Below are 13,626 nucleotides of genomic sequence, written 5' to 3' on the forward strand. Positions count from 1 at the left end.
AAAAAATATTATTTGTATAACAAAAAGCTTTAACATATTTTTCATTTTTTCATTTTTTTTTTTTTTTTGAAACATCTAAATTTAAAACATATATTGTATGAATAGCAAAAAATTCTATAATAAGTTTAATGGTATTATAATAAAATCTCTTATAAACAATTTTTACGTTATATGTATAAAAAATGTTTTTATTTAATATTTAATTTTATTAATCGTTATTTAATTTCTCACAGTTTAAAATGTAAACTATTTTTTTCTTCATATTTACGATTATTTGATCATCTTCATTGTATATTCCCGACTCTATTAACCTTTTTATTTCACTTCTTAAATTTTCAACAATTTTAGTATTCGCGTTTTTCTGTTTACTACTATCTTCTATTATTTGATTGCTAAGAATAAAATTTTTTTTTTTCCCATTTTTGCTCACATTTTTTATAAAATTCTGATTTGTATAAACGTTTTTTTCTTTTTCTTTAATAGCAGATTTTTTTTGATAAATAAAATGTTTTTTGTCTTTTTCTTTTATATTATTATTTATATTTTTATTAAAACAAAATGTATTATTTTTGTTAATATTATTACTATTATTATTTTTATTAATATTATTTTTATTAATATTGTTATTATTTTTATTAATATTATTATTATTATTGTTATTATTTTTATTAATATTAGTATTATTATTATTATTGTTATTATTATTGTTATTATTACTATTATCGATATTGCTGCCTTTGAATTTTATTGATTCCAACTCTTTTAAATTTTTTTCTTCTTTCATTTCTTCGTTAACTATGAACTTTATCGCGTTTATGCCTTCTAAGATGGAGTGAAAATTTTCTTCTAATATTTCATCATTAGTTAAATCATAAATATTTTCTAGTTGTATGGTAAAATTACTTATCAATTGTAATATTTTTTTTCTATTTCTATGAATACTTTTTATATAATTTTGCAATTTATTGTTACATGAATCTATTTGTGTTTCCTTCATTTTATTTTTATACTCTTTTAATCGTTTTAATTCTTCTTTTAGCTTTTCAAAATAGTTATTACTTATAATGGCATTATCTTTATTATTATATTTTCTTAAGGTAGATTTCATTTCTTCATTTTCTTTTTGTAATGCTTTGTTCTCTTTTATTAATTTTGTATAATTAATTTTTAATTCATCATTTTCCTTTATCATACTTTCATTTAAATTACTCTTTCTTAGATTTTCTTTAAACGATTGTAAAGATTTTTCATAAGCATATTTAATTTTTTTTAATTTTTTTTCTAATGAATGAATTTCATCATTTAATTCTTTATCCTTTAATTTTAACGCATTATTACAGTTTATAACATTTATTTGTTCTTCTTTCATTTTAATAATAATTTCTTTGAGTTCATTTTTCTTTATTTCTAGTTCGTTTTTTCTTTCCCTTTCCATGAGTTCATATTTTTTTGTAAATTTTCTAACTAAATTTTCTTCTTTTTTTTTTAATATTTTTTTAATATTGTTTTCCTCTTGTTCTTTCCATATTTTAAACTCATATATATTGCTTGGTACTTGATAATTAAGACATTTTGATTCTATCGACAAAATGTTATTATCTCTATTTTCTTCTATTTTTTTTTCTTTGATACTAAAAAAAAGTTCTACACTTAATTCAGATGTTAAGTATTTTTCTTTAAATACGTTTAAATAAAGTGATACATTATAATTAAATTTATAATAATTTTGAAAATCTTTTTTTTCTAATATATCTTTTAATTCATTTACAACAGGTTTCATAGGAAGATTCCCTTTTCCAATATTTATATCGCTATCTTTTTCTTTTATAGATAGATCAAAATATATAATTTTTTTTTCAAAATATTCATATAAATCTTCTTCTTTTATATCAAAATCATGATTTACATAGCAATTATTTAATTCAATCTAAGTATAATAAAAAATAAAAAATTGAATGAGACTTATTTTATAATATTTTTAATAAAATCACACTTTATATTGATTATATATTTATGTAAGATATATTAAAAATATTTATATACATATATGTATTTATTTTTAATTATTTCATTTTTTTTTTTTTTTAGTATAATATAATTTACTTGTGTATCTTCTTGGAACAAATATAACGATGATATAAATGTTTGTTCAAATAAATCAGATTCAATTTTTATAAAAAAATTATTTTTATTTTTTTTTCTTTTCTCTGCATAAATATTACTCAACTCTAGAATATGGCAATTTTTTACTGATAAAAAAAAATTACACAACATAAAATCCATTTTTGATAATTCCTTATTTTTTAGTAAATCCAAATTTGAATTTGTTGAAATATTTTTATAAAAGTTGTAAGAATTAGTTAATTTATAATTTTCGTTAAATGGGATATGGTTGAGATCATAAGAATTTAACTCATTACTAGAATTATAATTCAATAAAATAGAAATAATACTAACGCTAAAATTTAAATTATGAGATGAATTATTTACTGTGCTTAAATTGTATATTTTTTTTTTAAAATTTTTATAAAAAATCCATGACTCATTTTTATTATCATTATTAGAAAATACACTTTTATCTATATTTAACTTAACATTGTTTAAGTTTATAAATAAATCATTAATACAAAAATAGTCATATAATTCTTTTATATCGTCAATTAAAATTAGTGAAAAATGACAACCTACATTAAAATCATCAATTTTTTTTCCTTCTATTAAGTTACTTACTGAATTATTTAGAATATTATTTTCCCCATTTTCTAAAACCTTGTTAGATAAATTTTGTATCATTTCTCCTACTGTAACTTCTACATTATTATCAAAAAAAAATTGCCTATTATAATCGTTAAAGTTAATATATAAATAAAATAAGTTGTCTAAATTAAATATATTTAATATATGCTTATATTTATTCTCATATTTCTCTAAATTAATATAAGTACCCAATTTTATTTTTTCTAAATCTTTTTTTTCAATTAAGTATTCTTCTAATTTCAAACAAATAGATAAAATTAATTCATTGCTTATGTAGAAATTGCTTATATTTTCGTATTTTTTATTTTCAAAAAATTCGAAATCATTTATTAAATCATTAAATGGACACTTAAAATAAATGCTATCATTTTCAAAGTTTAAATTATCATAATTATCAGCGCCTTTCAATAAATGAATTTTATTCTTTTTTAACTTTTTTTTTTCATAAAGATCTATATCATTTATTTTTTCATTATTATCACTATTACCTTCTGAATCATATTTGTTTTTTTTTATCTCAATAAATAATTCAATATGTTGAAATAGAAAATTCGCTATTTCTGTTAATGTGCCACTTAAAATACATTCATATTCATTTTTTTTTTTTTTTTTTAAAATTCTATGAATTTTTTTTATGAAATATTCCTTTGAACTATTATCTACTTCAATATCATTTATATTTGCTAAATTTATTATAAAATTATCACATAAACAATTATCTTCCTTTTCAATGTTTTTAAAAATTAAAAATTTTAAATTCAAATGCACACAAACAATTTCTTCGTAATCCATTGAAATATATGCATTTTAAAAAAAAGAAAAAAGGGGAAAATGTTGTTATTGTGCTACATCTAATTATTTAAAAAAAAAAAAATTATTATATCTATTCAAAAACTAAATAGAAAAAAGAAAAAAAAGTTAAATCCAAATAATAATGAAATTATTTAAATAACAAAATAATATATATATGTGGGAATAAAGTAGTATAATCATATCCCTTTTTATTATAAAAAAAAAAAAAAAATATATTTTTTATAATATTAAATCGTAAAAAAAAAAGAATAAAATAAAATAAAATAAAATAAAATAAAATAAAATAAATAATTAAAGGTATAGAATGCTTTAAAACTTAAAGATATAAATATATAAATCTTTCTTAAAAAATAAAATGTAAATTTTCTTTTTATTTTTAATTGAAGATTTAAAATTAGTTTATTTATTTCATTTTTTTTTAACCATTTTATATATTAAAAAAAAAAAAAAAGTAGCCTTTTAATAATTATTATGAAATACATAATCAATTTTTTAAAAAATTAGAAAAATAAATTAGATAAATATATATATATATATATAAATACAAAGAGAAATAGAGGAAAATACAAAAATATATTTATTTATAATTGTTTATATTTTTTAAAATCAAAATAAAATAAAACAAAATGTCTTAAAATTTTATTATAATTAAATATGAAAATATTTATATTACCATTATTTTCTTCAAACAATAAAAATAGTAGATAATAAAAAGCAAAGCTTTGTTCTAAATATTTTATAATAAATTTAAATCTATTTTTTTACATATTAATATTTTTACCTACATTTTTTGTTTTCATTTTATAACTTTACTAGCTTTTAAAACTTGTAACAAAAAAAAAAAAAAAAAATTCATCTTAAATTATCTAGGATGCATCACAAAAAAAAAAAAAAAGTTTTATATATAAAGTAACACTAATTACATAAAAATAAATTCAAATTATATATCATTAAAATAAAAGAATAAAAAAACTTGATATGTAAGAAAAAATTAAAAATAAATATTCTTTTTATGAAAATAAGAAAATTTTTTTCTTGGTATTAGTAAAAATATAATAAAATTATTGAAGTCCTTTCTATAATAATAAGAAAAAAAAATATATAAGAGAAAGAAAAAAAAAATTATAAAAATATAAAAGTTAAATAAAAATAGAAAAATTTAATATGGACAATTTTGATGAAAATAATAATGTTTTCGAAAAAAATGAAATAAATGATAATGAAACATGTTCATACAACAAATTAGGAAAGCTTATATCAGAAAAATATTTGTCTGATTTCATAAACGAAGAGATATTCTTTATTGGTGAAATTATTAATATACAAGATAATATAATTACCTTGAAATCAGTTAATGGTAAATGAAATATTTTAATAAATATATATTTTTTTTTTTCTTTTATATTCGAATGCACATAATTTCTTTTTTTGTTTAGGAAATTCCGTTGAATGCATTATTAAAGATAGGAACTTTAAATATAATTCAAAATATATAGGAATAAAAGGTATTGTATCAAATGATTTAAAAATAATCGAAACAAGAGGTATTATATTTTTAGAAGATATTAATTTTGAAATAGTTAATGAATATATAAATATTTATATGGAAAATATGAATTCTGAAGTTTTCTTATCGTCCTATTAAAATACAAGGAATTTATATCAACAGAATTTTCATATGCTGAATTTTTTTTTTTTTTTTTAAATAGTAATTACCGTTATAAAGTGAATAAATATATATATATATATTTTTCAAAAACATCTTTTTTTAGTTTTGAAGTATATGTTATTCATTATTTTCTTTATGCATAATATATATATTAAATATTTTAAATTAAAGCATATTACAAATTTAATTTAATTAATTTAAAAATTAAAATAAAATTTTATAATTTAAAAAAAAAGGAAAATAAGTAAAATTAAAAGTTTGTAACAAAAAATTATACTAATAATTTGAACACTAAAAGAAACCTTGTTTCAAAAATAAATGCATTTATTAAAATCATTAAGTAAATGAGATTACAATGGAAATATGATCTTAAAAAAGATATGGAAAGGATCATACCTAAACATATATATATATATTTAAAAAGGCAAGTATTTATCTTCTGTTACTAAACTAATCCAAACTAAAAAACATATATATTAAATTAAAAAAAAAAAAAATAAATATAATTAAAAAAAAAAAAAATAAAAGATAAAAATAAAATAAGATTAAATAATTAAAAATTTATATAATAATTTTTTGTTTATTAAATATGTATATACCATGATGATAATAAGCAGAATTTACATTTCTGATCAATCCTATAAAAGGAAAATTCTTTCCTTTTTCCTTTATTTTTATTTCATCTGATACTACTATAAAAATGATAAAAAAAAAAATATAATAGTATGTAAATTTTTATGAACTTGATATAATAAAATATGTATTTTTTTTTTTTTTTGTTTTATCTAATTTTTTATTTTAATTTACATAATTTCAATGCAAATATATGATTTAATAAATTTTCTAAAAAAAAATAGAAAGATATATGTGCTATCCCATATCCATATCCTTTTGATAATACATGCCCCCCACTTGACACATATCCAATTATTTTTTTTGACGATAAAATAATATCATCAACTGGTTTCCCATTATCTGTAGAACTTTTCTGAAGATTTATTCTCTCCATTTGTGCCTTTTCTTTTCTTTCACATTTATTTTTTTTTATAACTTTGTTTTTATATTTATAAATCACAGGTTCTTTTAATTTTTCAATTTTATCTTTATTGTTTTTGTTAATAATTCGTTTGTGTTCAACCCATTCCAATATTTTTTTTGTGTCTATTTGCTCTAGAAGAAAAGAAAGAAATTAAAAAAAAAATTGTAAAAAATATTGAAAAAAATATTGGAAAAAATTATATAATAAGTAAACAAATATTTTAATGAAATAAAATTTCCTAATTATGTTCATGGTTTTATAATCCTTTTAATGGATAATTTACTTATTTCATATATAATTCAAAAAAAAAATCACATATAAAATATTTCAGTTTTTTTTCTTTTTTTAATAATTTTACTTATAAAAAATTTGATTGTTTGCTTAAGTGTTAATGCACAAACATGAGATAATCTCTTTGGTATACTTTTTTTGTAGGCACTTACATAAACAGTAATAAAATAACTTGAGAAAATATGAAATTTTGATTTAAAATGTTCTAAAAAATTATAAAATTCTTCAAAAGTATTAATATGATAAATTTTTTTTAATGATATATACAAAAAACGCTGTATAAATGTTTGAATTAAAAATTGATTATAACAGTCAGTAGTCCTTATAATTTTTATATCATTTTTATAAGGATATACACAAAACCAAGAATAGTTAAAAGGATCATTTATACCTAAACAATAATAATTTATTCTTTTACTTAAGGGTTTTTTTAAATATTTTTTTTTTGATATAGATTCTCTTAATTTATTATATAAAATGCCACCATAAGAATCTGGAAAGTCTTGAGGATAACAAATAAAGTCATAACATTTCATAATTTTTTCTCTTTCTTTTAAACCTATTGCTATAGAACCGTTACGTATTAACAAATGAAATAAAATGGAACTTTTTTTTTTTGAAGGGCAAATAATAAAGTATCTATGATTATTATTATTAGTTTGATTTACAATTAATATGGGTATTTTAATATATTTCTTGGAATTTTGCTTAAGATTTTCTTTGATTTTATTTAATTCTTTATAAACATCACTTGTTTCTTTTTTTTTTAATATTAAACAATTTTCATCTTTTGTACCATCATTATTTAAACATTCATTTATGTAATTTTGTATTGAGTCTTTATCATATGTTAGATTTAATTTTTTACTTAGTTTTTTTTTCATATATTTAAGAAATTCATTATTTTCAAATGTATGAGTCGATTCTTTTTTATCTTTGAAGTAAAAATTTAAATCATTTGAAATTTTAGTTATATTTTCTTTTTCTTCATTTTTATTACTTATTCCATGCGTAACTACTTCTTTATTATCAGTTGTACTACTTAACAAGTTACTATTATCATTAATATTACTTCTAGATACTATTGTTTTATTATAATTATTACAATTATTACTTAAAATATTTGATGAATGAAATGAACTAAAATTGTGAGCATTTCCTAATAATTCACATAAGGATTTTCTTTTTTCTTTAAGTATGTCATAACTCTCAATATACTTATTATTTTTTAACATTTTCAAAATAGTTGTTTTTACTTTTTTTTTTTTATTACTTCTTATATGTTCATATTTGTTAACTTTAATATTTTTAATTACTTTCTGTTTTATTTTTTCATTCATAAGTATGTTATTATCGTATTGGCTAAATTCATTTTTTTTTAAAACTCTGTTTTCATTTTTCTCTTGTATATAATCAAATGCATTTTCTATTATATTATCTACATTTTTTTTATTATTCTTAATAATATTAATATCTTTGTTTTCTTTACTCAATGAATTAATATTATATGATTCTTTTTTATCTATTTGTTGTACTTCATTTTCATTAATTTTATAATTTAGCAAAAATGGACCTACACATTTAGGTAGAATAGCATATAATGGAATTACATAGTCATATGGTAAAGTAATTTTTTCATAGTTATAGTGATAAATATATCGTTTCATTTTTTTAGGATATTTATTTTTTATTTTTAAAATATTTATTAACAATTCAAAACTTCTTGGACCAATCAATTCATACATACAAATATTTTTTATATGTTTTACATGAATTGATGAATTTATTTTCTGAAAGTTCTTCATGGTTTCTTTTAAACATAATGGATGAACAAATAACCATATATCTCTTATTTTATCCTCTAATTCCTCTTTTTTTTTTTCAGAACAATCCTTATTATTATTAAGTTTATTTTTATTTTCTTTATTGGCATCATTATCAATATTATTATTTTTTCTCTTTTCTTTTTTTAAATGAACATATGGTTTCAATGTAGATCTCCATAAAAAGTATGCAGGACATATTAGGGGATTTTTTGAGTTAAAAAAATTATCATTGTTATTCTTATTTAAATCAGAATGATTGCTCATATTATCTTTTTTTTCTTTTTCATCTATATCATTATTTTCATATTTATAAATAAAAATTTTTCCTAATAATATTCCTAATAAATATTTTTTTTTTAACATATTTGCCTGTTCAATATTTGTGCATTTCTTCAATACATCTATTATAGTATTTTCATCACCACTTAATTGAATTATTTCAATATAAGACATATCATGTATTAATGATTTTCGTTTACTAAATCGAAAAATTCTTCTACTTATTTTACTACAGTTTTTTATAGCTAGTTTATATCCAAAAATACTCATCATATGAAATCTTTTAGAATGATACATATGAGTTTCTAACCAATTTTTTTTTTTACTTCTCATAATAAATTTTCTATAAAAATATCCAAAGGGAACATTTTTTTTTTTTTTTTTTTTTTTTTTTATTTTAGGTTCAGATATTAGCATTTCTTCCAATGTTGCTTTTTTACAAGCTAAGGGTACCCTATAAGGATTAAACGACATACATCTCCTCCTTCTATTTTTATGAATTCTTTGAAAACATCTTTTAAAAATATTTCTTTTTCTTAATTCTCTTCCAAAGATTAATAAATCCTCGTCTTTTAAGTTAAAAAAAGAAGATATCCAAGGTACAGATTCAGTGTTAAAAAAGTTTACATCTGAATTATTTCTAATTTCATATATTGACTTATATGTTTTTTCATCATTTTTTTTTTTTTTATCATTCTTTTTATCTATTACTTTGACTGTCTTTTTTTCATTATTATTGTTTTTGCTTATAAAATTTATATAATTTTTTTCTTTTTCATTTTGTATTGAAGTAAATTTTGTGGTGTCATTCTCTTCTTCTGTATTATCTATTTTATTATATTGTTTTTCATCATAATTCTTTTTATCATCATTACTTTTATTACTTATATTTTTTTTTCCTTTATCTTTATTAAAATCTACAAACATCTTCTTTTTTTTTATTAAATCATATTTATAAATGAGAAGATGTTATTTCAACAATGAGTATTTATTTATAATTATACAAATTGTTCATATAAAAGGTATGCATAAAGTTCTACTTAATTATAAAAAAATATAATATAAAATAAAAACGTTCACGTTATTATTTAATATTTTTCATATGATAATTAAAAAAGTAAAGCAAATTAAATGACGTAAGAAATATTTTATGCAAATAATTAAGAGATTTCTTATTTTTTCTTATTTTTTTATTTTTTTTATTTTTAAGTGTTTATTTCACAAATTAAAATTCAAAATTAACATTTTAATAATACATGAGACTTTATTTCCTTACTATTTAATAAAAATATCAATTTTTAATTTTTTTTTTTTTTTAAGCAAATTATTTTGGCAATCTCTTTGTTCATTTTTCCTTTTCTTCTATGAATGTTTTGTTACATACATATAGTTTTTTTAATTATTTTCAATATTATTTTTAAAATTATATATTTTTTTTAAGATATATTATCTAATCATGTAGAATTATTTTTTTCTCATTCTAAAAATACCCCCATTATTAATAGAATTGTTTATCATATAAAAAAAAAAAAATTCCTTTTTTATTTATTAATAAAAAATAAAAAAAAATTAAATAATAAATTTCCCCTAGAAGAATGTTTACAAAATATTTAAATATAAGAAAGAAGATATTTTCATATAGTATATTTTTTTTTTATTTATTCTTTTTTTTTTCATAATTTTAGAAGAAAAAAAAAAAAAAAAAATTTCATTAAAAAATTTATGTCATATGTTCTTTAGTAAGCTTACAATAGTTACTATAATTTTATTATTCCTTTTTTCAGGTTTAAAAATTAGACCTTATTAGATAAAACAAAATAAAAAAAAAATAATAATAAGGATAAAGGAAAAAAAAAAGAAAATACAAAGTATAATGAAAAAAAAAAAACTTTTTAATTTTTCAAGGCAGTTACATATAAAATACATAAAAATAAGTTACATTAAAAAAAAAAATATAGTCTTATAAAATTTTATATGCATAATGAGCATTTAAGTAATTTCGGATAAGTTTTTATTTTTTTTAATTTTTTCTTACAAAATGAATATGGATCTTTTTTATTTCGAATTTTATTTAGTTTCTATTCTTTAGGTATTCTTGAAAGCCAATCAATAATCTTTTTTAACACTTCTTCATTTCCAGGTTCAACGGTTAAAATATGATCCATTTCCTCTAATGTATGAATTTCCTTATTATCATTATTTAATTTATTATAAAAATTTACTACTCCCTCATAATAACATGCAGAATCATTTTTTGAATGAATAAACAATATAGGGATATCTTTTGGTATATATTCTATATCATTATTTAAATTGGTTATAGCATTTAATAGTTCATACCCTAATCTGCATGTGATTGGTTTTTTATGTCTATTTTTATCAAATGAAAAGATATCATTAATAAATGGGAATCTACCAAAATGCAATGATGGGGTAATACGTGAACTTGGGAATACAGCAGAAAGCATTTTAGATATAGGTATATAAAAGTATTTAAAAGAAGCTTTTGATGTTAAATGATCAATCGAAATCATTCCTGCTAGAGAAATACAACCTCTTATATTTACTTTTTTATTATTATCTTTTGATTTTCCTAATATTTCCAAAATTCTTAAAACAATATTTCCACCCATTGAAAGTCCCAATAAATAAAAAGGAGGGATTTTAGTATTAGTAATATTATCATGAAGAGATATATTGTTATCTTTTTTATAAGATAAACATAATAAATCATGAATTCTATTAATATATTGAATCACATCATATACTAAATCATCAAATTTATTTATACTAGTTCTTAAATTCTTCCAGCCGTCTGATTGTCCATGGCCTTGTAAATCTAATCCATACACTGAATAATTGTTTTTATTAAAATGTTCAATCCAACTATTTTCATATATGTAGAAATTTTCATCATCCTTTAATATTGCTTTATTATTATTTACTACCTCTACATTATGTCTTAAATATTCTAATCTCACATGCGAGTTTAAACCATGAACTAATATTAAAACACCAACAGGATTTTTAACTAACCATGCATATGTTTTCAGTAATAAGCCATCCTTATTATGAAATGAATCAATTTTAGGTTTACCATCTAACTTACTTTTCTTATTAACTTTAACAGATGATGTGTTCTCTACCATTTTAAAAAAAAATTCTACTAAATAAGCGTCTTTAATTAATAACAAACAATACTTTTAATATAAAATTAAAAAAAAAATAATAATAAATACAAAAAATAAAATTAAAAAAAATATTAATGTTAAAAGGGAAAAACTTCTAACAATCTTGTGGAACTAATATATCTAATATAATAGAAATATAATAATTATAAAATACCTTAATTTAGTTTATTTTAAAATAAAAATGATTACACAATTTCTTAAAATAAGAATAATTAAAAATAAACAAAAAATTAGAATAAAAATTATTTGCAACGCATCAAAATAAAGATACTCTTAATAAATATAAAAAAAAAAAGATGCATGATATATATTTTAAATAAGAAACAATTTATAGAAAAAAAAAAATATTCCTGTTAAATTTTATGAAAAATATCAATTACAATAATAAATTTTATGTACATATTAAAAAAAAAAAAAAAAAAATTAATAAAACTAATTTCTAAATTATAAATTTTTCCATATAAAAAAAGCGTAATATTATAAAATATTTTAAAAAATTGTTCAAATAAGTTTCTTTCTTTTTTTTTTTTTGCAATAATTAAATAATTAAATTATAAAAAAAAGGATTTCTTAAAAAAAAATTAGTCTAATTTATGAGCTAATTTTATATAATAAAATAAAATTTTTTCTTGTGTTCTTATATACATAAGTACATTTTACATATATGTAAATATATATATATATATATATCTTTTTTTTTCTGTAGGTATTTTGTACCACCTTGTTTTAATAAAAAATATTTTTTTTTTTTGTTTTATAATTTAAGAGAATTATTATTAAAAATTGAAAATTTTTAAATATTTTTTATTTCTTATATCTTTTTTTTTTTGTTGCGATGAACAATTAAGTGCACGTGTATGTTTTAAAAAACTGTTTTAAATTTTTCTAACGAAATGAAAGTCTCTGTTATTTTCAAAATTAAATATATATATTTTTGAGCATTTATGTAAAAACTTCAGTTTTATCTTTAAATTTTTTAAATATAAAAAATAAATTTTATTTATTTAAAAACTATAAATTGGAGCTTATGGAGTGAAATTATGATATTATTAAGATAATATTTCATTTTCAAGTGTTACTAAAATTATTCTCTTTTGAAATAATATACATTTTTGTATGAACATTAGATACTAATATTATTTTTCTTGATTATAATTTATGAATTTATAACTCCACTACAAGTAAAGAAGAGAAAAAAAAATTGTAAAATGAAGATTATATGTATATATGTAAGGAAATATGCGATTATCTCCTTTGAAGCGCATGATATAAAAAATGAAAAATATTTATATAAATGATTAAAAATAGTATTATTTAATTCACTTTTTTACTTCTAAATAAATTAAATTAATTTTTTTTATATAAAAGAGTTAATGTTTTTTTATTGTTAATATTCTTTTCTTTTTTTTTCTATATTGTTTTTTATAAAAAAATTCTTATAAATTTTTGATTTTATATTTGTATATTTAAAAATATTTTCTTCATTTGTTTTATATATATATATATATTGTTATTTTTACATTAGCTTAAAAAAAAAAAAAAAAGATGCCATTAGGTGTTCCATTAAAGAAATATTTATTCATTGTATCTACTTCTTTTTTATGTATGGCTATGGGTTCTTGTTGTGTGCATCTAATTTTGAAGCCGGAAATGAAAGAATATGATATTTCGAAACATTTAGAAAATAGAAATAATGCTATTCAAGAAGTTCAAAAAGGAATTACAGAAAATAAAACTTAAATATATATATATTGAAAAATG

At 17.6% G+C, this 13,626-nt stretch overlaps 5 protein-coding genes across 5 annotated transcripts; 2 read left to right on the plus strand and 3 right to left on the minus strand.

Annotated features, from left to right (window-relative positions):
* Positions 1-208: 208 nt before the first annotated feature.
* PRELSG_0107500 (Cg7 protein, putative) lies at positions 209-3,549 on the minus strand (the record flags this gene model as incomplete). The annotated part of the gene is made up of 2 exons (XM_028678701.1): positions 209-1,927; positions 2,104-3,549. The coding sequence occupies 2 exons, from the start codon at positions 3,547-3,549 to the stop codon at positions 209-211; spliced, it is 3,165 nt and encodes a 1,054-aa protein (XP_028531435.1).
* Positions 3,550-4,734: 1,185 nt separating this feature from the next.
* Positions 4,735-5,215, plus strand: PRELSG_0107600 (conserved Plasmodium protein, unknown function; the record flags this gene model as incomplete). The annotated part of the gene is made up of 2 exons (XM_028678712.1): positions 4,735-4,927; positions 5,007-5,215. 2 exons carry the CDS (start codon positions 4,735-4,737, stop codon positions 5,213-5,215), a joined length of 402 nt encoding a protein of 133 aa, XP_028531436.1.
* A 440-nt stretch (positions 5,216-5,655) lies between these two features.
* On the minus strand, positions 5,656-9,601 carry POP1 (ribonucleases P/MRP protein subunit POP1, putative; the record flags this gene model as incomplete). The annotated part of the gene is made up of 4 exons (XM_028678723.1): positions 5,656-5,699; positions 5,839-5,931; positions 6,047-6,409; positions 6,637-9,601. The coding sequence occupies 4 exons, from the start codon at positions 9,599-9,601 to the stop codon at positions 5,656-5,658; spliced, it is 3,465 nt and encodes a 1,154-aa protein (XP_028531437.1).
* Positions 9,602-10,752: 1,151 nt separating this feature from the next.
* On the minus strand, positions 10,753-11,823 carry PRELSG_0107800 (lysophospholipase, putative; the record flags this gene model as incomplete). Its single annotated transcript, XM_028678734.1, has 1 exon — positions 10,753-11,823. The coding sequence occupies one exon, from the start codon at positions 11,821-11,823 to the stop codon at positions 10,753-10,755; it is 1,071 nt and encodes a 356-aa protein (XP_028531438.1).
* Positions 11,824-13,410: 1,587 nt separating this feature from the next.
* On the plus strand, positions 13,411-13,605 carry PRELSG_0107900 (conserved protein, unknown function; the record flags this gene model as incomplete). The annotated part of the gene is made up of 1 exon (XM_028678745.1): positions 13,411-13,605. The coding sequence occupies one exon, from the start codon at positions 13,411-13,413 to the stop codon at positions 13,603-13,605; it is 195 nt and encodes a 64-aa protein (XP_028531439.1).
* Positions 13,606-13,626: the final 21 nt, after the last annotated feature.

The sequence above is a fragment of the Plasmodium relictum genome, assembly GCF_900005765.1.
Source record: "Plasmodium relictum strain SGS1 genome assembly, chromosome: 1".
Classification (NCBI taxonomy): Eukaryota; Apicomplexa; class Aconoidasida; order Haemosporida; family Plasmodiidae; genus Plasmodium; species Plasmodium relictum.